The sequence below is a fragment of the Mixophyes fleayi genome, chromosome 10 (genome assembly GCF_038048845.1).
Source record: "Mixophyes fleayi isolate aMixFle1 chromosome 10, aMixFle1.hap1, whole genome shotgun sequence".
NCBI lineage: Eukaryota > Metazoa > Chordata > Amphibia > Anura > Limnodynastidae > Mixophyes > Mixophyes fleayi.
The window spans coordinates 8,707,568-8,731,819 of record NC_134411.1 but is presented as its reverse complement, the minus strand read 5'-3'; the positions used below and the strand labels follow the sequence as shown (position 1 = coordinate 8,731,819).

The 24,252-nt window shown below is 38.3% G+C and overlaps 1 protein-coding gene and 1 long non-coding RNA gene across 2 annotated transcripts in view; one reads left to right on the top strand and one right to left on the bottom strand.

Annotated features, from left to right (window-relative positions):
* Positions 1-21,422, bottom strand: part of LOC142103691 (uncharacterized) — a 27,572-nt gene extending 6,150 nt beyond the window's left edge. Inside the window, exons 1-4 of the long non-coding RNA XR_012679422.1 lie at positions 21,188-21,422; positions 19,228-19,325; positions 5,318-5,449; positions 3,531-3,600 (exon numbers count right to left, since the gene is read on the bottom strand). This is a non-coding gene — a long non-coding RNA (uncharacterized LOC142103691). The remainder of the gene's footprint in view (positions 1-3,530; positions 3,601-5,317; positions 5,450-19,227; positions 19,326-21,187) is intronic.
* IRF7 (interferon regulatory factor 7) overlaps positions 1-24,252 on the top strand; it is a 24,751-nt gene extending 499 nt beyond the window's left edge. Inside the window, exons 2-12 of the mRNA XM_075187819.1 lie at positions 4,348-4,406; positions 5,323-5,494; positions 6,882-7,128; positions 8,577-8,674; positions 10,745-10,796; positions 11,607-11,795; positions 12,458-12,643; positions 13,388-13,591; positions 15,255-15,647; positions 17,673-17,782; positions 23,835-24,252. Of these exons, the coding sequence (XP_075043920.1) occupies positions 4,390-4,406; positions 5,323-5,494; positions 6,882-7,128; positions 8,577-8,674; positions 10,745-10,796; positions 11,607-11,795; positions 12,458-12,643; positions 13,388-13,591; positions 15,255-15,647; positions 17,673-17,782; positions 23,835-24,002 (1,836 nt within the window). The 5' untranslated portion in view covers positions 4,348-4,389 and the 3' untranslated portion in view covers positions 24,003-24,252. The remainder of the gene's footprint in view (positions 1-4,347; positions 4,407-5,322; positions 5,495-6,881; positions 7,129-8,576; positions 8,675-10,744; positions 10,797-11,606; positions 11,796-12,457; positions 12,644-13,387; positions 13,592-15,254; positions 15,648-17,672; positions 17,783-23,834) is intronic.

Below are 24,252 nucleotides of genomic sequence, written 5' to 3'. Positions count from 1 at the left end.
TTGTTACAACAGACAAGCATGCACTTTATTGGATACTTTACTATAACATTCTTTAGAGAAATACACTACACATACATTGGCTTAGGGGATAAACTCTTCACACAGTCTATCTTTGTGCACATACGTTGTATGTTTAGTGTCCCCTAACAGTGAGCTCCTAGCATGGTTTGCAAGTTTGTTTTTGTCCACTGTTCTGTAGTAAAGAGTGTTATTTTTTTTTTTTAAACAAATATGGAAATATGACTCACCCAGCGTGAACTGCTGTTATGTAGGTTGATAGACTGGAAGGAATGCTGATAATGCACTTATTCTCTTAGGTATTTTTTTTCTTGAAGTCTGTGTACTACGTTGTGAAAAAACATCATTTGGAGGGAAAGTTCCTCGTACATTCGTAGTGGTATAATTACTAAACTACGGGTTTAAAAAGGTGGAGATGTTCCCTACGGCAACCAATCAGATGCTAGCTGTCATTTTGTAGAATGCACTAAATAAATGACAGCTAGAATCTGATTGGTTGTTATAGGCAACATCTCCACTTTTTCAAACTCGTAGTTAAGTAAATTTAGCCCCCAGTCTTTTCTCTTGTTTTCCCTCTAGTTAATAGAGATATTACAAAATAGACTTTTGTTCTAAATTCTGCCTGGTTTCTAAATGCATCCATTTTATATATTAACATACATTTTAATGTTTAATCAGTTGTGGTTGTGTATAAGAATATGTTTATTTACCAATTTGTGAGCAGCAGTCTGAGTTACATGCACACGTGTGTGTGTGTGTTTATCTATGGGATGCACGCAGCAGTGCACGTGACTTTAGTCATTGTGAGGTAAATACTGTTCTTTGATATTTTATATATTGATGGTTGTTTTTAAGTACATGGCATAGCAGATGATATATTACAGTACACAAAATGATTTTTTAAAGTACATAACAATTGATCATATAACATCTTTGATTAGGCAGGCAATATGACAGCGGTGTAGTAATATGGGTATCAACAGCATTTGGCCTCTACAGGCCCGGCCGTGGCCCCAATAGTCTATGCAAGCATAGGGCTGCTTGGTTTTAGAGAGAGAGTATTTGTGTTTGAGAGGAATTGTATTCTTGCATATTGTGGTCATATTAACACGGTGTATACTGACTGGGGTAAAAGTCTATATTTTGTAGTTGCTAGGTGTCGGGGAGTGGTGGGTTTGGGGCCCCACTGCTGCAGGCAACTGTATGTGGCTAACCTGTAGAACAGCTGCTCACAGTGTAAACACTGGGTAGATTAGCTTCTTGGAAGAAGGGGGTGTATGATGTCCCTGTGAGTGAGAGTGTTCATTGGAGAATTATCAGCTGAGTGGAGCAGTGATACCTCATGGCATTGGCAAGGGAATGCGCTCATTCAGTTAATTGGCATAATAGGGGCCTTTTACATCAAATTGTTTATTATGTTTGATTAACTCATTCAAAATTAAAAGTGTGTAATACCAGACTAGTCAAATGTCTCCTTGATCAATGGATTGGGCTCAAGTATGTCCCAGTTTTACCCAGCCTGTCCTCATGTTTTCGACCCACAATCTCACAGTGCTTATTTCCTATTATTCAGACACTGACTACACTCAGTGGGTATGGGTCCTTAAAACTTAGCGTTATTTGGGAGCCAAAAGTATGTAGTAAGTACATTTCATGGAATAAACTTGAGTTAATATGGCTTTTAAATTACGAGTAGTTATAGAAATAGGCTGGCATGACAGTGAACATGTCATATTTTTGTGTATATCTGTTTCCCTAAAACTACACAGGATTCTACCAAACAAATGACTGTTCCAATGAACTGTGTTTTTAATTATTGCCAATTACCTGGAATAAGTCCATGAATAATAAGCATGCATAAGGTCTGCTTGGGAAACAAGGGAGTGGTTTCATTAAAGTTATTTACAGAAGCTTGAAAATTACCAGCTGATGGGAGCATTCCGTTGAAACAGATCATCTTATAATTTTATTAATGGACTCATTATTTATCCAACATGAAACAGAAAATCTGGATGTAGCCCATCTGCTTATTCACATATAACATAACGATAAAGAGGTAGCTGTAATAGATGATAACAGAGCACTCCCATAATGCGGCTAACAGGCATATGGTTAAACTTACTATAGAAGAAACAAGAGTAAGGATAGGGAGAGAAAAAAAAGGGTGGGATTGGGTGGGCAAGATTCTCCTCTACTGGGCACAAGAGGGGAGCACAGTCATGTCTGACATTAGTTACTCGAACCTTTAGCGAGTAATACTTTATTCTCCCGACTTCCCTTACATTCTATCCATGGAAACGGCCAGTGGTGTAAGGTCGACGTATGTCACAATGTGCAATATGATTATTTTTTGACCCTTGGAAGGCATGGGAGCTTCAGAAGGTTTCCAGTGGCCATAAAGAAAGAAATCTTAGTTTGGAAAGTAAGATAATATAAAACGCGTTGAATTCTGAAAAAAGAGTCTAATGTTAGATGTGTTTGTCTTTCTGTCCATTATTAAGAGTCAAGAGCGGGATAAAGATTAGATAGGGTCAATTTTCTAAAAAGGAAAAGTAGAGGTGTTGCCCGTAGCAACTCATCAGATTCTTGCTATCATTTATCAAGAATGTAATGTCTGTAATAATGTGAGCTCGGGGTAGGTCTCCAAGGAAACATCGGAGATAAAGATGTTAGGTTATGTCATACTTGCCAACGCTCCCGGAATGTCCGGGAGACTCCCGCATTTTGCGAGAGTCTCACGGACTCCCGTGAGAGTGTTGCAATCTCCCGCATCTGTCAGAATTCTGCCCACTTCCTAGTGAAGTGGGCAGAATTAGGTCCATGATGCCGCGATTCTGCAGGAATCGCAGCGTTTGGCCCCGTCCCCTTCTGTCAAAGGCCAAAATGACGCAAATTTTGGAGCCCCGCCCCATCACACCCACCTTCCCCCGGCAGGCTCCCGGAAGCCAACTTCAGCAAGTTGGCAAGTATGGGTTATGTGTAAGAGAAAGAAGGCGGGATGGGTGCTATGACAGTTTCCCATTTTGAAGTAATAAGCTTGAATGTGGCTGAAGAAGTGATGGAAAGTAACTATTGAGGCAGTCTGAGATGATGACAGAAAGGCCTGTTCCATATGTACCCAGGTTTCATTATAACACCATTCAGCCTCTGTAGCTGACAGGGTCCATAATACCTTATGGTGTCTGGCATCCCAGACCTCCTTTGGGTGTGGTGAAAATCTTTGCCTTTAATGATGTATCATAGTAGCCCAATTGTCTAAGAAGGCTGCATGGATCCAGGCTTTTGTTCAAGGGCATTATAAAATAGCAAGTTCCCCCTCTGTTAATGGGAGGTCAAACGAGGGGATTTTTTCCCTCAAACAGCATAGAAAGACCATAAGGTAACAAGCCGTTGACTTGGAATCTGAGAAGCTTCTCATGGAAAGTGAGCAGTACTAGTTGGGCAGACAGAGCAAAGCAAGGGATTGTTAGTGTGCAGCGTTTTAGCAGCTATCTCTCTAAGGTGAGATGTACCTTATGATGTCTGTGACTACTCGATCCTGCGGTAGCGTGGAATTAAACCTCCAAGGCCAGTTTTTCGGTTCTGTGTTAAAAGACGAATTCGACCCAGAAAAAAAAATTGGGGAAAAAAAAAAATTGTGAATAATTTTATAAGAATATATATAACATTGACTGCGTTATATGCAGTTTGTTAAAAAAAATGGTGTCTTTTAATGTAATTGCATTATCACATTGAGTAGTGTGTTCACATGTAAGAGAATTAATTGTTCTATAGCACCACCTAGTGTGCACATTGTGTGTGGTGTAGGCATGTTTCTGCTCAGCAGTACACTATTTATGCAAACTTTCATTCATTCCTTTATAACCTGTCATGACAAGAAATATTTACCATCTTCTTCAGCAGCATCATCTATGTATATAGCGCCAGCATATTCCGTAGAGCTTTACAATTGGCATTTTGTATGCTTAAAATCGTACATGCCCACTTTTAAGATTTCTTTCCTACCCCATGTAAACATTTCTTTACATGGGGTAGGAGGAGGGTGTGGTGACATTTTGCGTCACCATAGCCCCGCCCCCACTATAAAAAGCCGAAATTCACAGCATTTCATGTAGGGGGCGGGGCTTAATGAAGCGATTAAGCCCCACACCCTCCATTCATTGCCGTGAATTTTGCCAAATATCAGGAGTTTTGCCTACTCTTCCGGGAGTCCTCACGGAAATTCCGGGAGAGTAGGCAGGTATGCTTAAAATTCCATTTGTTGCAGCTATTTTTTGGTTTTATTGTTTTATATTTAGCTCTTTAACCTTAATGTTTTCCTGTTTTTAGATCCAGTTTGTCACATAAAAGTATATTAAACTGAGGAGCATAATGCCTGGAAGAGAGAGGTGAGGGATCTTTAATATTGGTTATTCCTTTTGTGTTAATTGGTTATAGTAGCATAAATCAAACTTTTAAATATCATGACATAATTGTATTTCTGATAATTAAAATGCACATGTCACACAGTGAACTAATATTTGTAAGAATTCACTTGGAATCTGTTACATCATCTCCACGCTTTGGGGTAGATTTAATTAACAAAATATTTTGGGGCCTGATTCATCAAGGAATGCAAAGTGAACGCATTTTGCGTTTTTAATTCAATGGAAATTGCACGCAGGTACGCCCGTATTGCAAACACATTATCTGGCATACATACGCGTCCGTCATCTATATCACTTGGATCTGCCCTGTATCTGGTGCAAGTAATATGGCTGAAAGTCACGTACCTGAGAGATGTCTAGAGTTTGAATCGGATGGATGTGCGTGCCCTTACTTTACATAGTCTGCATGCATTTGGTTCTTCCCTCCCCCGTTCCGCCCATGACAGTTGGAAGTGTCCTTTGCGTTTCGAAGATGAATTGCATGCACTTGTGTTCACTGGCGTGTAGTCCGTTTCTGAGCATGTGCAGAGCAATTTTATGCAAAATACAGCATGTATCAGTAATTATGCTCCTTAATGAATCATGCCCTTGGTATCCTTATTGTACACGTCCAGGAGGCCTGGGCGATATGTGTTTGCATGTGTGTATTCAAAATAAATAAATAAAGCCCTCAAAAGTTTAGTCCAGTAAAAGAATAAGATTTCATCTTTTACATAATAGCAGTGACATTGTTATTAAGTACATCCATAACAATTAGCAAAAAGCAATTAGCTTTTATCTGTCTAGTGCATGTTTCCCAGTGAAAGTAATGTCCTGTTATGGATTAGTGCAGATGTTGGTAAATAACCCTCTGTATCTCTCTCACACTATACCGTAGAACTCAAAACAAGGAGCGTTTTGCCTGCTGGCTTCTTCGACAGATCAACAGTAACCAGTTTGCAGGGGATCGAGGGGTTCGCTGGTTGGATGAAGGACGCACAGTATTTCGCCTGCCCTGGAAGCACCTAAACATGAAGAATGTGGATGAAAGGGATTATGGGATATTCAAGGCAGGTGGAAACTTAAGGCAGCTAAGGGCTGATGCTAAGTTGGACACATGCGTTAAGAAAATAAGACCTAAAGCGCTGCACATAGAAATAGCATATTTACGCCTATAGGCTGAGGTGTAGGCATCTCAAGGTGCGTCTAGCTGTGCACCAGCATATATACCAGGTTTATGTTGGGTCTATTGACACCCAGATATACTTACACCCGACCAGGTCATAATCACAAGAAAAGTTTGTTAACCTTTGTTTTGATAGAAAAAAGCGCATTTGTTATTAGGTTTGATATAAATGCACATGGGACGATCCCGCTGAGCACAAGGATCAATGTTCAGTTGGCCGTACTTCTGGGGATATATTTACTAAACTGCGGGTTTGAAAAAGTGGAGATGTTGCCTATAGCAACCAGTCAGATTCTAGGGCCTGTTCATTAAGGATCTTAACTTGAGAAACTTCTTATTTCAGTCTCCTGGACAAAACCATGTTACAATGCAAGGGGTGCAAATTAGTATTCTGTTTTGCACATAAGTTAAATACTGACTGTTTTTTAATGTAGCACACAAATATCAACTTTAAATTTCAGTGTACAAATAAGCTATCAAGTATTTGTGTGCTACATGACAAAACAGTCAGTATTTAACTTATGTGCAAAACAGAATACTAATTTGTACCCCTTGCATTGTAACATGGTTTTGTCCAGGAGACTGAAATAAGAAGTTTCTCAAGTTAAGATCTTTAATGAATCAGGCCCCTAGTTATTATTTATTTAGTACATTCTACAAAATGACAGCTAGAATCTGATTGGTTGCTATAGGCAACATCTCCACTTTTTCAAACCCGCCGTTTAGTAAATATACCTCCATGAGTGGCATGTTTTTTAAATTGGGCTTGTCAGTACAGTGGAACATGAATGCACACATAAGCCACATGCTCCATAATAATCCAATCAATATGATTTTTTTCAGTGTGAACTAAATTGCTTTAAATTTGCTGTGATATTGTAGGCATAATCTGGAATGCATTATGAAGCTCCAAATATGTTGTGTCTACATTGCATGTTCTACATTAATCACAGCGAATCAATTACAGCATTATGCTCTTGTTCCATATTGTTAAAATGAAGCTACACCTGATCATTTGCACAATCTCTTCTCTGTTAAATACTACTTATTGGGAAAAAAAAGCAACCTACGCAACATTCTGAATAAGATAAGGGGCAGTCATAACATTTTTAAGTTTGTTTCATTTTCTAAACTGCACTAGAAGAGTCAGAATCTGGTTGCTATGGGTTACAACACCTCTAGCTGGGCGACAGTTTGCATAAACAACTCCTCTCTCTGCTGCAGTGTAAATTTCATATTGATTCCTTTTTTTCCCTTTTTTTAATTTTTAGGCTTGGGCCATCCAAAGTGGAAAGTATAATCCACAATGTGAGGACGTCCCTACTTGGAAGACGAACTTCCGCTGTGCCTTAAATGGGGTTGTGCACAGGGACAAGAAAATGTTTTTAGAATTGAAAGACTATTCAAGCGACCAAAAGGACCCTCACAAGATTTACAAGTTCAATGGTGACCATAATGATTTTCCAGCATCTAATCCAACAGTTGCTGCCACCACTGTACACCTGGCTAATCCACCAGGTATGGGATCTTCTTCCACAAACTCCTTAAGAACAATATACAAATAATTTGCCTCCAAAAGAAAAATGTTTCTGGTTATTGTCCATACGGTGTATAGGTTGGAAATAACTTTCTATTGTTTTAGTGAGGCTGTCTTGATATAGCATCTCACTTGCTGACCAGGGGGTAAATGTATTAAGCTCCGGGATCTTCAACACCCGCGAGTTCGGCGTCTTCTGCATTTAAATTTAAAGCGGCGCTGCCTTGTACTTCCCTTAACAAGGCAGCGCCGCTTTAAATTTAAACGCTGAAGACGCCGAACTCGCGGGTGTTGAAGAACCCGGAGCTTAATACATTTACCCCCAGATCTAACAATTCTGCACTAGGGAGGCTAAACAAGGCTGAAAGAGGCTGCGTATATGTGGATGTTCTTTGTCAGCACAAGCCTTCGGATGTTACATGCTCTTAAAAACAAAATGATTGATTCAAAGGCTCCTATTTAAATGGAATTACCCAGATGTCCATTCACCTTTTCATGTAGTTTATTCATATAGGGCCTGATTCATTAAGCATCTTAACTTCAGAAACTTCTTATTTAAGTCTCCTGGACAAAACCATGTTACAATGCAAGGGGTGCAAATTAGTATTCTGTTTTGCACATAAGTTAAATACTGACTGTTTTGTCATGTAGCACACAAATACTTGATAGCTTATTTGTACACTGGCATTTAAAGTTGATATTTGTGTGCTACATGAAAAAACAGTTAGTATTTAACTTATGTGCAAAACAGAATACTAATTTGTACCCCTTGCTTTGTAACATGGTTTTGTCCAGGAGACTTAAATAAGAAGTTTCTTAAGTTAAGATCCTTAATGAATCAGGCCCATAGTGTAGAAAATGACAGTGACAGCCCATTTTTCTTGTGCACTAATCGTTATAAATGCCCCCAATATTTCTTGCCTTCTGGAGATTTAAGATTTATGTAATTCTCTACCTCCCATTTTCCACTTAACATATCTATTTAGTTCACAGCAAAGAGTGATTTCTTTATTTCGTTTTAGGGCAAGTGTCCCACATACTGTATGAAATCACTGGTGAATGTGCAATAAAAATAGTTGTTCTAAAACTGTGCAAATGTTCTGGATCAGATGCATGATCAGAAACCCGTACAGCTATTTTACTGTGTACATATATTGCATTATGACTTGACAGGTTTTGCATAAGCCTGTGCAGACTACCTATGTTTATTCATTTTTACCAAGCCAACATTTACAATCCTGAAGCCTTAGTTCGAAGGCAACACACTAGCACACATTGACTGCCTGACTTCTTCATTGGTAAATATTGACCAGTCTAATAGACATTAAGGATCAAAGGGCCTACAGCACAAATGTTTGCTTCCAGGCTTTACCGCCTATTTTGGAGTCAGTAAACCACACTTACAAATTAATTTTTTGTTACCTAACAGAGCAAAAACTTCGGAATGAGTTAGAAGATGAAGACTACTCACTGCTCATAAGCCCTGATTGTGTCCGTGTTACCCCGTTTGTCAACATTGAAGAATCGGTAAGTTCTGCCCAACCACATTATTAAGGCTTTATTGTTGGGATAAACATGTGCCAATCATCTGCTATTTTTTTTAGAGAATTTTAGAGTATTGGTAAAGTCAGTTCATTTATAATAAAAAACATAAAAAAAAATGCAACATTTTGTTCTATATTCCATAGAAGTTGCTATATTGATGCATTTTACATGGGCTCTGTTGGCACTTGCTAAACACACCAGCTGCCTGTAAAACCAATCACGAAAACATCTGTGACTGATCCTAAGATATATTTGGCGCTGGTTCTTCTTTCTGTGTAGCAAATGAAGTCACATGTCTCATCTCTTTGTTTTGTTTTGTTTTTTAAAATTTATTTTTATTGATTTTCAAACATTATTATATTTGACAAAGTCATTGATGACAGTTTGTGAGAAAAGAAAAGATGTCCATTGTTATAATAGAGGGTTAACATCATGGTTTACATTTCCATTGTCTCAGTATTAGTGGTCACAGGTACAGAAATATAGTGTTATACATATTTTAACAGCAGTATTGTTTCAAGGATCAGTTTAACAGTTTATCTAATTTCGGAATGTACCAATAATTTTAGAGCATCGCGTGTGGACTTTGTGTCCATGGTTCCAATGTTTATCAAATTTAGATTGGCGATCCCTATGTAAATATGTAACTTTATAGAACAATTATGCATAGATTGTAAGCTTTGCGGGCAAGGCGCTCCTACTTCTGTCTCTATTACCCACTATTGTTTTATTACTGTGTTTGTTCCCAATTGTAAAACGCTATGGAATTTGCTGGCGCTATAGAAATAAATGATGATGAAGACAAATTATTTCCGGTGCAAGGTAATGGGCTTAACTGGGGGGCTTCCATTATTCAGCCAGATTTAGAGTAATATGTACATTAACGTCTCTCAGCTCCCCTTTAATCAGACAGGTTTTTTTAAAAATAAAAACTCCAGGATCAAACCAACGCTATCTATAATCTATGAAATAAAATTTAAAGCGTAATCCAAATCTTATATTGCCCTGTCCTTTGCGTCACAGCTGCCCATTAGTTGTTCATATTTCATTAGGGATAATTCCGCTTAATATGTGTGTGTCCATTGTACACGATCATTGCAGTTTGGTAGGTGGATGCATGTACAGATGAAAACATCAGCACTAAGCACTGCATCACACCATCTGATCACCTGTATACCCACCCATCATCATCATCATCACCATTTATTTATATAGCGTTACTGATTCCGCAGCGCTGTACAGAGAACTCATTCACATCAGTTCCTGCCCCACTTGAGCTTACAGTCTAAATTCCCTCACATACATATAGACAGACAGAGAGAGACGAGGGTCAATTTTGATAGCAGCCAATTAACCTACTAGTATGTTTTTGGAGTGTGGGTGGAAACCCACGCAAACACAGGGAGGACATACAAACTGTACACAGATAAGGCCATGGTCGGGAATTTAACTCATGACCCCAGCGCTGTGAGGCAGAAGTGCTAACCACTAAGTCACCATACTGCCGTTTCCTGTTCTGCCCCATGTTTTTTGTCCAAAATATTGCTTGTTAGACCATTATATTTGTTCCATATAATTCCTGACAGCAAATATAAATATTTAAATATACTAAATACACAGATTTATGTGTTTTTTGTGTATATATGGAGCAAGAAACTTATATAAAGTTACTTGAAAAGGACCGATTTCTGCCACCATGAAGGTGGTTAAAGCGTCAGGCCAGTTTGTATTGTTTAAAATGCCCTTCGCCACCAGAAAACCGGGAATGCATTTAAGTGTGTACAATGCTGAAATCTTTTCTCTGTCCTCTGCTTAGGCTAGAGCTACACCAGTAATTCTTATTGTGTTGGATTTATAGCCATAGACCAATCACATGATCTGTATCAAATGGATTCCTGTGGGATCGACTACACATGCGGCTCCTAGACTGTGTAGCTTCTACCTTCCCATAGTTTACTCTGTGAGCTGTTTATGCTGTTTATGCTATAAATTAGATATAAACTATGACTGGTATTGTTAAGTTAAAAGTTAAAAACTCTTCTTTGGTTTTAGATTGTAATTGAAGAACTAATGAGGAACTTCTTACTGGATTCGTCTGAGAATGGTAAGTTAGGAATCTCCTTGTGTAATATTTCATTTGGAGTAGCATAAGTGGAAGAGAGCAGAAGTGTAAGGTTAGAGTCTTACAAAGTCACTGGGGTGAAAGAACACATGAATGGCAGAAGGGGGGGGGAGTCCAGTGGGTATGACTGCTTTGTAGTAAAATATTAATGCCGCTACATTTTGGACATTTGGGTTGCATTTCACCTCATGTTGGTGTCAACTTTTATGTGCACGATACATAAACACGTAGGACCCGATTCATTAAGGAAAGTAAGGAAAATAATTGGGTAAAGTTTTCTCATCGACAAAACCATGTTACAATGCAAGGGGTGAAAATTAGTTTATTATATCGCACATATGTTAGATACTGGCTGTTTTTTTCATCTAGCACACAAATACTTGATAGTTTTATTGTACACTGAAATTTAAAGTTGATCTAGCACATGCCCTACCCTAACTCTAAATTTGCCATCACATTTTACATTTACATCCCCCTCCAATGCAACATGGTTTTGACAAGGTGCAAAGTTACTCTTTTTTTTTTTTCTTTTCTTAATGAATAAGGTCCATAGTTAGAACCTGATGAAACTTTTGAGATCAAAAACTTACAAAAGCAAATGCCAAATGTAAGATTGTACTTCTGAAGTTTCATTATACGTTTTCTAGCATGCTGTGTTCTTTATAATGAAATGGTCCAGAACATAAGTGTAAATATTAGTACACACACAGAGAAGACAAGCTGCGATGTCCTTCTAAACTAAGCTAAGTTCCATTTGTGCTATTTTACTCAAGTGCCTTCATATATTTACAGGTATACAGCAAGTCTTACAATTGTCTCAGGATGAGTATACACAGGGCGCCCCTTTTGTGGCTCAGGTCTTTAGACAGCCCTCTGAACAATGGCTAAACTCAGGATTGGAAGAATCATGTGTCAATAATGGCCACGAGCAAGTTGTCCCTGAGGAACCAGCTATCTTTATGCCAGTGTTATCTGAGCAATGTGAGTAAACACAGAGAAAGATAATGAGAGGGGGGATTAGCTTCAATAATGAGTAGTAGAATTTTTTATCACTTAAAAAAGAGACAAAAATGCTCTATGTTCTTTCTAAATATCTAACTTTCCCACAGAGCTAGTATTGGGGATTGGGCAAATGGGCTTGATTGTTTTCAACTCAAGAGATTTCTCTCTGCTCCGCGGAGACTCATCACGTCAAAGTTATTTATTCTTATCTCATAGAGATGCAAGGAGAAAATAAGTGGTGCTTTGTACTGTATTGCCCGGCATTGTGCACAGCCAGATATCAAGACGATGTCCAGCGGCACCTCGCAGCTAATTGAATTTCCCCCTATGTGCAAGACCACATCTGATAGTGGCATGATTCTTGACCAGTCTTCTTATTCCCACTTCATGGTGGGTCCCTGCAATAATTCAAGGTGCATGGCCTTGGCCAATAGAAACTGTTCTTCCACCACTCTGATACCAAAATTCTGCCTGCGTTAATTGTGTGTGTCCTGAAATTAAAGGCACTATGGGTAAAATAACTGTTTCTCTTGACTTTCTGCTACAGTGGTCGCCAAGAGCATTTTAACAAGCATGGCTGTTAGAAGAAATGATGTGGTACCCTAAAAACTGACACCAATAATGCAATCTTTTTTTTACAGATTCCCAATATCAAGGGTCTAACGCTTATCACAATGGATACCTGCAGAATGTGCCAGCTGTTGACCAAGTGCCCCAACAATTGACTGTACTCCCACAAGTGGAGTCAGCGCTACCAGTTCTTAACGGCTTTGGAACGGTATTGCAGGAGACACAAGCATGCCAACTTAATGGGTTCTACCAACAAAGTGAGTGGCAGCAAAAAAAGATAACGTGCATTAAAAGTATACCCGCCAGCCTGAGTCTTTTTGACTGCGTGATAATAGTTCTTTATAAATTTGGTTAATTTAATTAAACACTAGGGGCCTGATTCATTAAGGATCTTAAATTAAGCAGTTTCTTATTTAAGTCTCCTGGACAAAACCCTGTTACAATGCAAGGGGTGCATACGAGTTTTCTGTTTTGCACATAAGTTAAATACTGACTGTTTTTTCATGTAGCACACAAATATCAACTTTAAATTTTAGTGTACAAATAAGCTATCAAGTATTTGTGTGCTGCATGAAAAAAACAGTCAAGGTAAGGGCAAGGTACCACACACATCGGCACTGATGGATGTAGTCTAACCTGGATCTAATGGCAGCTTGCATATCAGTTACTACTATATTTCTTTCCCTTTTATTTGGAGCGTAGTTGTAAATTTCTGATGTTGCAAATGACGTAAAAATAACCCTGGCTGGGATCATGAAAGAGTGCATGTTATTACCATTTTTTTACTGCTTTTTCCAAGATGTATCCATTAGAATAAAAACAGATCGGTCATGAAGGTACAGATATTACCTGTCGTTAAGGCGTTAGCAATTGGTGCTTTTTTTTACTCTCATCTCAAAATGGTGCTGTTACTGTGAAAAATAATTATATCTAATGAAATAGCTCAATCACATGTGTACAATGATATAAATGGGGTATGTTTGTACTTACTATATTTATAGATTCACAGGACACCATGTATAATACTCTTCAGAATGGGTGTCCACAGGAAGTTCCAGATATCGACCATTCTCATACTTATTCCCACCACGCCCCCGCTGAAGAGTGTGCAGGCTCATCCCCAGTTTGTCACATCCCACCCGTTATTAATGGGCATGGACTGACTACTTCACAAGAAGCCCAGGTTGCTTTGCTTCTTCAACAAAGTGAGTAGACTTCTTCCAAATATTTATCTTTCCCTTCCTCTTCTCCTCCAGCTTGCGTTAGTTTTAAGAGAAAATCATAATATCTTCAATGGGTGTCATAAATACAATTAAATAAAAACTGTACTATGCTTACTTGTATACCAAGTGTAGTAAAAATGACATATAACATTTTCACTGCCAAGGATATCCCTCTGATGCCGAATTTAATCTTCCCAGGGCAGACTGGAATTGTTCACATCATATATATGATAATATCAAGCCTGCTCCTTTTCTTTGGCTTAAATATAAGTATAGTTTGGTTAGTGCATACCGCCCAACATTTAGAATCTCGAAAGTGGAGCAAAATAAGACCTGCAGAAACTCCGCCCACAAATGACCATATTTGGGGTAAACTCCACTTTCATGTTAAGCCCCACCCCATTTGCGCCCACGAATTGGGATGTCCTGCCTAACTAGGGACAGTTGTGAGTTATGGGTTAGTGGCAACACAGTTTGTACAATGGGTATTCAAAATTAAATGCTTACTGTACAATGTAATAGCACCAGGGTGCTCATTGCATAGTGTCACAGGTAATCCCAGTGATATCAACTGAGATTTCCTTCAGTTCAACAAGCCTGGGTCTGTGCTAGTGACCGTGAATCATCGATCTCATGCAAGGCATTGCTCTTAGATCTATGCTGATATAGATGTGTGAACCACCATTAGAGTAAAACGTATAACAGGAGATTTTGTCCAGTTTTTCCAAACCTTATAGAGTAACCATATGTCTTGTATCAAACTATCTTTCAAATTATTTAATCAATTGATTTTGTCCCCACCCTTTTTTTTAAGTGGATGGGAAAAGTGGGAGAGGATACGTCTGTGAAGGGAGATGTCCCAATGTGTGTTCTGAAATAAGATTAATAACATTCTTAAGTGTGTTTTGGTTTTATTTCCCTTGTCCATCTTATTAAACAAATCAATCATGACTAAGTATGCCAGGATAGAAAAACCACACATCTCCTGTCAGATTTAAAAGCCCCTGGCATTCGCTAGATCTCACAATTTCAAAGACCATTGCAAAAATAAAGTAAATTAAACTTGAAGGGGCATATTCAATTAAGATTCGTGCCCGCGATTACGCGCGGCTGCACAGGTCCCGATGTTGCAAAATTGTGCATTTCTGTGCGCACCCCATAGGATTGCGAGGGGAAATCCGCGATGTTGCGGTGCCGTAATGACACTTTACACGTGCATCCACATGTAATCTAGGGCGCGAATCCTAATTGAATATGCCCCGTAGCATAGAACAGTTTTGGTCATGTGGGAAGTACCTTCTCATGGCTAATCTTCCAGACTGGCTGTTATTCCTTGAATGTCCTTAATGGCTGCATGTTAAAATATTTAATATATTGGAGGGAATTCAATTCGACCAGGCATAACGTGGCGCTAATAGTATTATCGTTAATACGGTAATTTCAACTAGGATTTCTGCAAAAATCAGCATTAAAGATTACCGTAACTAACGGTAATAGTGCGCACTATTACCGTCGTAATGGTAATAGTGACCAGGTCAATTGAATCCCCCCACTTTGTGTTTTTTTTGTTTTTTTTTAGTAAGGCAAGTGTTCTTACATGGATGCCTATGATTACTTTGCACATTGTATAACTGTTTTCTTTTAGGGACAATGCCACACATAACATCTTGGGAAGTTACTGTATTCTACCGGGGAAAGGAGGTCCACAAAGAAAACGTGGCTAATAAATTTTTAATAACCGGAGACTGTGCTGATCTCCAGTTGGAATCCACAGACATTGTCAGATTCCCTACAACTGATGTGCTTGTAAGTCAGCTACAGATTGACTACAGCAGAAAAATTCTAAATTCTGTTGGAAAAGGCCTTTTCCTTGAGGTCAACCCTGAAGACCACAAGCTCTACGCAAGGAGAATGGGCAACTCAAGGGTCTACTGGGGCTTCTCAGAAAGCCTGGAAACCAAAGACAATGCTTCACGGGCCAAGGTGTTGTCCAGAGATGTTCAAACAGAGATATTTGACTTTAAACAGTTTTGGGAAGGTAAGGGGAAAATGAGATCGATCTTTTACTAAGTGTGCTCGCTATGGTAATTGAGAGACGCATCTATTCTTCAGTGTGGAAATTGTATGTTTTAAATAGACTTGTTCTACAATATCATGCACTCCTGACTAATGGTTGTAACAGGATGATAATATCTCAAAATCGGCTTAAAGCTGCTGTTTATACAGCCAGTAAAGAAAACCGTTATACTGGAAACTGATTTGTAAAAGATGGTCCATATATAATAAGTTAGTAATAACACTATCAAATATATATGGAAAACTATCAGAAACTTGTAGAACGGAAATGTTTGGTCACAAAGCAGTTTTATTACAAACACTGCAACCAACATCTTGAAAATGCCTGATAACGAAGAGCAATAGATTGCTCTCTGCTACACACCATTCGTAAATACAATGTTTGATATTTCAGGTACTATCACGGTATGGGGAGCATTCCACATATACTCGTTGTTAGTAGATATTTTATTTGAGCAAAATTATATTTTAGATTTAGTGGTCCTTTTACGTTTAAATAAACAATCATTACTTTTTAGAAAACATGGGTTTCCATTAGGTGCATCTAATGGTACCTGATTGACCAAACATTCCTCTTGTTGCCAGGTGACACCAAACACTCTAGGGGGGTACGCCTCTTCCTTCTCACCCATCTTTACTGGGTTTCCTATTGGCAGCATTGAAAGTGACTCATGCTGCTTGTTTGAATTGTTAGAATATTAGTAATTAGTTTAGCTGTTCTACAAAGGTTAGAATGTTCTTTGCAGGTATTGTCCATCTTTGGGCACTGCCCCCCCCCCCCCATGTGTTCAATGAAATAGTGTGCACAGAAAGTCTTCCTAATATAGGGCCTGATTCATTAAGGATCTTAACTTGAGAAACTTCTTATTTCAGGCTCCTGGACAAAACCATGTTACAATGCAAGGGATGCAAATTAGTATTCTGTTTTGCACATAAGTTAAATAATGACTGTTTTTTCATGTAGCACACAAATATCAACTTTAAATTTCAGTGTGCAAATAAGCTATCAAGTATTTGTGTGCTACATGAAAAAAACAGTCAGTATTTAACTTATGTGCAAAACAGAATACTAATTTGCATCCCTTGCATTGTAACATGGTTTTGTCCAGGAGACTGAAATAAGAAGTTTCTTGAGTTAAGATCCTTAATGAATCAGGCCCATAGACTCTTCCACTGGTTAAAGGTCTCTGTTCCTCCTATCAACCATGCAGTCTAGCAACTAAAATCATTCAATACCAGAGGTGTCAGGCTCAGACCTTCAAGCTAAAGGCCTTATCTGTGAGGAGTTTGTATGTTTTCCCCGTGTTTGTGTGGGTTTCCTCCGGGTGCTCCGGTTTCCTCCCACACTCCAAAAACATACTAGTAGGTTAATTGGCTGCTAACAAATTGACCCTAGTCTGTCTGTCTCTGAGTCTGTTTGTCTGTGTCTGTCTGTATGAGTGTGTGTGTATATTAGGGAATTTAGACTGTAAGCCCCAATGGAGCAGGGACTGATGTGAGTGAGTTCTCTGTACAGCGCTGCGGAATTAGTGGCGCTATATAAATAAATGGTCATAATAATAATAATAATAATAAAGCTATACACCGGGGTAGGGGAGGGGTAGTTAATAGAGAGTTGGGAAAATGGCCTTTAAGCTTTTTTTTAAATAACAATGTTTAAATAGTACAAATGTGGCATGCTAAGTAACAAGCAGTCATGCATTAGTTTAGATCAGCTTTTCCTAGTTTGATCTAAGAGCAATAATCTGATTGGCTGCTATGGTTACATCACATCATACAGCCCAGTGTAAGGGTGCTGTGTCTTAAAAGGAAGAAACTTTTATGAAAATGTATGGTAACCTTGACTTGCTGTAATATAGAAAGGAAGAAGCAGTCTTTTTATTTAAAAAAAAAAAAAAATTATAATTGTACTTAATAGTAAACTTGTGCTCTTGACAATGTGGGTATGTGACTATCATGAACTTGAGGACATTTTTGTTTTTTATAGATTTGAAAGGTTACAAGTATCACAACAGATCATCACCAGACTACACCATATATATGTCATTTGGTCAGACTCTGTTTGAGCCTGTGAAGAAGAAACTTGTATTGGTGAAGGTGAGTCTGCTTTATGTTTATGAAATTACTTTCTCTTCTACTGTAAAAACAATTCACAGCGTGACACTGCTCTGCTCCAGCTTCTCTTACTTCCTGAGCTGATTTAAATAACGGGTACTAACAGACGGCCAATTAAAAATGCCACTAAATTTTAAAAAAAAAAAGCAAAATGCTGAGTCATAGTTTACTAGAGTCTCTTTTCAAATATTAACGTTGATGTAATGTCATACTTGCCAACATTAAATTATTTTCTTCCGGGAGCTGCAAGGGTGGGCGTGTAGGGGGCCGTGACGGAATGACGCAAATCGCGTCATTTTACAGCGGGGGCGGGGCCAAACGAATCCTGCGCACTTCACTAGGAAGTCCGGGTGACTCTCGCGAAATGCGGGAGTCTCCCGGACATTCTGGGAGAGTTGGCAAGTATGTGTAATATTGATTGTAATTTGCAGGCAATCTTATTGCTTACACTGGAAAAACCCCATCTTCGAGGTGACCTAATTAGGCAAATGTGAAGATTTTGTTTTGTTTTTTTAAATGAACTGTTCGTTCCTAGAACTGTAAAGGTGACAAGGAGACTTTTATTCATACTTGCCTACTTTCGCGAAATTATTTCCGGGAGAAGGGGGTGAATGGAGGGCGGAGGGGTGGGGCGTGGCCTCATGTGTCATTTTGGCACCGCCCACTGCAACGGAATTGTCGTTTTGTTGCAGGGGGCAGGGCCAAAATGACGCGATTCACCACGAATCACGTCATTTATGGAAGCCAGTAGCGGGATGCGGGAGATTTGCCAGCACTCCCGGGAGTCCATGAGACCGACCCGAATTTCAGGAGTCTCCCGGACAGTCTGGGAAAATTGGCAAGTATGCTTTTACTTGAATGGAGAAATATGCTGTCACCATGAGCACAGAAAGGGGTTGGACTTCTTTATCAAGAGAGGTGGTGATGGCTATTATAATACTGTGAGTGTGTATGTATGTATATATATATATATATATATATATATATATATATATATATATATATAGAGAGAGAGAGAGAGAGAGATATTTATATATAGAGATATATATCTATATAGATAGATAGATATTTATTTATATATTGTACCCTATACCCTATTGCAATGTGGACAGATATGTTCACTACAGAAGAGATGTTGCTTGAGCTCTGAAAATGAAAAGTACATAAGACAATGGGTCCAGGTGGTACATCCATGTATGTGTATTTCCATGGTATGTATTAAAATAACTAAGAATAATTTTGTAATGCCATGAACCAAACTTTTTAACACATTGCTGCTGACGGGTGTAATTCCAGGTGACTGGAGATCAGAATATGTAGTTGCACTATGCTCAGAAAGCAATAGGGACAACTATGATAACTATACACCTGTGAGTCTCACATTCAATGAAATAAATAAAATTACAATTAGTTTTATGGTAACTCACCCAGTTAACTCATCACTCTTGGCAGCCATGAAACTGAGGAAGAGGACAGGTAACTTTCTTGTTCTGCATTTTCATTTTTTTTCCTAAAATCACAAACACTAGTGCCAAAAATAAGAACAATAACTGTAGCCATTTTGTTGAAGTTAAAGTTCATTAAAACATAAGCAGACCCCCACAAAATGAGTCGTGGGGGCAGATTCAATTAACCACAAGCTAAAATGCAGAAGGATGAGGCATTTTATCAACTTGACATAGTTTAACAGTAAAGATGTTCACTGACCCCCGTCTTCTGGTTTTGGATCTGGATTAACTTCGTGTTTTGGTTTTGGATTTGGCAAAACCGCCCTTGCGTGTTTTGGTTTTGGTTTTGGATCCCGGTTTTTTTTTTTCTAAAATCCCTATTTATTTATTTTTGCTAAAATCACATATTTTTGCTTTTTTTCCCCCATACATTATTATTAACCTCAATAACACTCATTTCAAGTCATTTGCAGTCAATTTTGACCACCTCACTGGTCACAATATTATTTTCATACACTTTCAAACAAAGACTGCAGATTCAGAAGACCAAGCCTGCCAGACCTATTATTTCTATTTCAGCAATGACAATTAGCAATGGAGCTCTCCTGAATGTCACTGGAGACTTTGAAGAACACTGCTACCCCTCCTCTTTCTTTTCTACCTATGACGCTGCCCAACTACACTAGAGACTGCCAAGAACTGTGCTGCCCCTTCTGTGTCCCTCTCTGAGATGGGGCTGGATCCCCGTGGAGGGCGGTACTTATAAAATCCAAAGCTCTCAAGATCCGACGACGTAACAATGACATTTTGCCTCGTTTTCAATTTCGAGGGCGTGCGAAAGTACCGAGCCGTCACGACTCGGTACTCGGATCTTCTAAGTTTGGGTGTGTTCACTTCTCGGGGAATCGAGCCTGAGCATCTCTATTTAACAGCTGATTAGTCTTACAGAAACAAGAAACTTGCTTATTTGTCATTTATCTGTATGGGAAACAAGTACAATATAAACAGTTGGGGGAAAGAAAACCGTGTAAAGTTCCCGAATCTGTACTACTTCTGCAGCTTCTACCAACACAGCAACTTATGACCACCTTTAACAGACATTACTTTGACTATTCTTTTATATATATATATATATATATATATATATATATATATATATTATATATTTTTTTTTTCTGATATTTTAAGCTATCAGTGAATTTTAAACACTTTTAGTTCTGCGCTAAAGGATGTCTAAAAGAAGTCAGGGTTCTATATGTTGCAGTCTTATCTGGCTCCATGGTGGTGTATTGCATATTAAAGTCTAAATGATTTTTTTACATATATGGTCTAAAAATGTCAGATCTAAAAGACATCGTGACAAATGTTTTTCAGATAGTTTTGGTTATTGTTTGTTTAAAATTATTTGCAAAACGTGACCTAGTAAGTACAGTTCATATGCAGTATTCGTTGCAAAATGTGGCGTTCTTTAACCTAAATGTTTTCTTTTTATGGCTGTACCCCTTATTGTTTGCGTTAGAGTTTTTAGAATGTTTTCCTATTATACCCTTCCCTTACAACAGTAAAGGCTGCACTCTTACACCATTCCTGGTAATGTTTTAGATAGATAAGGATTACATATAGATTATAGAGGAATAATGATTGTTATTGTCAGGACTATGAACATTATTAAAAATTGGTTATAGATTTTCACCTGTCTACTGAATTTACACCATCTTTAGTTCTTTATTCCCATTTTAACATTTAAATGCTTTAAAAACCTACTAAGTTATTGATCATGCAGAATAAATCCTGGCTTAATGTTTTTGTTTGCTGTATGAAATATTCAACACCCCAAAAAATCCTCCATTGATATTGACTCAAATCTTTGATTAGGATTGAACAAAGATGTGTTGAATATAATGTTCTTATAATAATGTTATATAGAATGTTTACTTACCAGATGCATGCGTGATGTATGTCCTGGGTTCTTGGAGATGAGATCTGGATTGTTCATTTTGTAAATGTGCAGGCAATAAATGTTAGATAGTACGGTCCATGTCTTGTGTTGTCGATGAGGTCTTTCTCTTCATGTAACGTTCAACCAGCATGTGTTTTATCCTTTTAAGCCAAGCCCTCACATATATTTATTATCTCTGGCTGCTTAAGTTTCACTTTCCTATTCCTCAGATCTGCTAGGATTTACCTACTTGGTCCATCCCCCGTATGACCCAACAAGTGTTTTGTTTCTCGAATTTTAGAGTCTCTGTGAATGATTAAACTGCTACGTTTAGTATATATGTGATATTCATAATCATATTAGTTTAAATACAACTATATTTGCATTATTTGTATATAATTTAGAAACAGTAAAGTAGCTGTGTAAAACAGTAACTGGACTGAATGCTCTCCGCATAATAGCATATGCCAAATGGTCTACAAGGCTGTTTAGTTTCAGTACAGTATATTTTGCTTTAACTAGGACTATTTGCTACTTAATAAGGAAATATGCATAAATAATTTTATCTCTAATGATTTTTTTTACATCTTTAATAAACTTACACAAACTGATTGTGCTTGCCCCTGACAGTGTATAAGGTTTCACAAGGGTAGGGATTCCACTTTTTTCCTTTTACCTAAATGTTTATATTCTGTGTGTACTCTATATACAGTTCTTATCGGGTCTGGACCAATCCCAGGACCTGGGTAACCAATGTACTTTACAAAATTACTGCTGGCCAATAACATTTGCGAGTCATTTATATTGAGGTCAATGGATCATGTTTCTGGACTTCTTAGAAGTTCCTGCTGGCTAACATCACAGTCTATGGGAAAGTGAAACACACAACGTTCTTATTGCTTAATAAAGGAGTCGTGTGTTTCATCGCAACTTGAACTGTGCTACCATGTTTTTCTGTTATATGGACTTGAAGAATCTTGTTTGATATTTTACATTGAACGCTGCCTCCTAGATTTGACAAGCTCATTTATACTTTATTATATATTACATTATGGTTCCTGAGTGATACATTTTGCGTGCGTGTGTGTGATCAAACAGTATACACAAAGGAGAATCCACCCTTACTAATAATAATAGGTTCAACATTAAACAGAACTAATGATCTAATAGAATGTGACATATAGACATACTGAATAATCCTGCTCTATTAATATATATTAATAATGAAGACATACATTCTGGCCTCTGACACATAGATGATCTGAAATAGATTGCGCTGGGATAATTGATGGAATTAATAATAAAGCGAAAGAAGTTCTACATAAATAACTAATCCCCATTATTGTAGCCAGTACATGACCATTACTTCTGCTAAAAGGGAATGTGCAGAGGACTCACTATAGCAGCCTCGGCACATATGATTGTGACTTCCTAGTATAAGGAAACCAGTAAACTATGTGCCCCTACAGCCTGCTTCCTCTGGCTGCATATTTCTGTACTCTTCTCTGACAGCTACTATGTATAAATGGAATGCTGCTAGTTTTAGCCATGGTTTTTGGATTGAGAAGATATCCTCGGATGCATGGTATCAGCCTAGCCAATGGCCCAGGATTTCTGCTTGTGTGGCCACAAAATAAAAATATATCATCCAGTTCTTTGGCCTTAAAACCAAACAAAAGTGGACCCAGCCATAGCACTACTCCATCTTTATACCACCTCTGTCCCTAAACACGACAGATATCTTTTGGGTTATATCCTAGCAGCGACCAGAGCAGAAATAGCCCAAAACTGAAAGACTACCACTCCCCCTATCTTATCTAGAATCATTTCTGAAATCCAACATAGCGTTAAGATGGAGACAATTGATATGCCCTATTCTTCCTCCACTTCTGCCCCCATCATGAAGTGGTTTAATTGGCACGTGTATGTCACTGAAGGAGCTGGAGCTTCTGGAAGACCCTCCTCCCCCTCTCCCTCCCATTCACCCCAAGCACTATCTGACTCTCCCCGGGACAGTTCATGGGATATTGTGTTGTCATTCCTCAAATATGTATGTATCATATGCAAATTATGTTGTGTTGTAATGCTCAATGAGTAACTATACCCCCCTTCTCCTCTGATGAGGAGATTCCCCCTGTCCCCTCCCCTCATTTTTTCCCCTTGTCTGACTCCCTTTTTTTGTTTTTACCCCATATTCTTGCAAAACTTCTTAATAAAAATTTATTGATGATTAAAAGACAAGCAAACAAAATGAACTTTCCAATTTGGCCACCCATGTGTGCCGTGAAATTGGGAACTTATCCTGTCAATAGCAGCTCAGGTGGACTTATACGATTGAACCATATGGCAAAATGTGTTAATTCTGGCCACCTACATGTGTGGCCAACTTGAGATTGAACCTGTATTTCTCTGCTCAGGAGAAGTGACAGGAATAAGGAGCAATAGGGCACTCAGCCCTACTTAGCTTTGGTTCATTGCAATCTCAAAACTGTTGTTATTGTGCATTTGTGTACCTTTGTTGTTACATATATAAGATTGCTAAATTACTGCACACTAGGCTTAGTACAGAGGACCTAATAAGGCACTTTGAGAATGTTGTATTTTGTCCTTATTAACAGTTTGTTTTGTTTTTTTTTGCTTTTTTTAGCTTGTTCCTAATTTCTGCACATTCTGGCACCAGGTTGCACAGCGGGAAGGTGCTTCATCGCTACACACAGAGCTGGTCAGCCTGCAGATCTCTAATGGAAGTTCCTTCAACAGCTGTGACCTAAATGGACCAAGCTTAATGGACCTGGACTTCCCCGATTTTTTTTAAGTGTCGAAGATATAGCTTATCTGGACAGACTTGGAAAATCCTGCCAAATAGGGAGCATATCAAGAATCCTTGACTACTGACAATGAGTATCTCCTGAAGTAGATATTATTGGCTTCATTGTGATGATTACTAACCTGCAGATTGGGATCATGTAGGTTTGCACATCATGAATTACAATTTATAAAACAATTTTTTTTATTTTTTTTTCACTTGGTGAAACTTATTTATTTTATTGCTTTTGGAGATACAG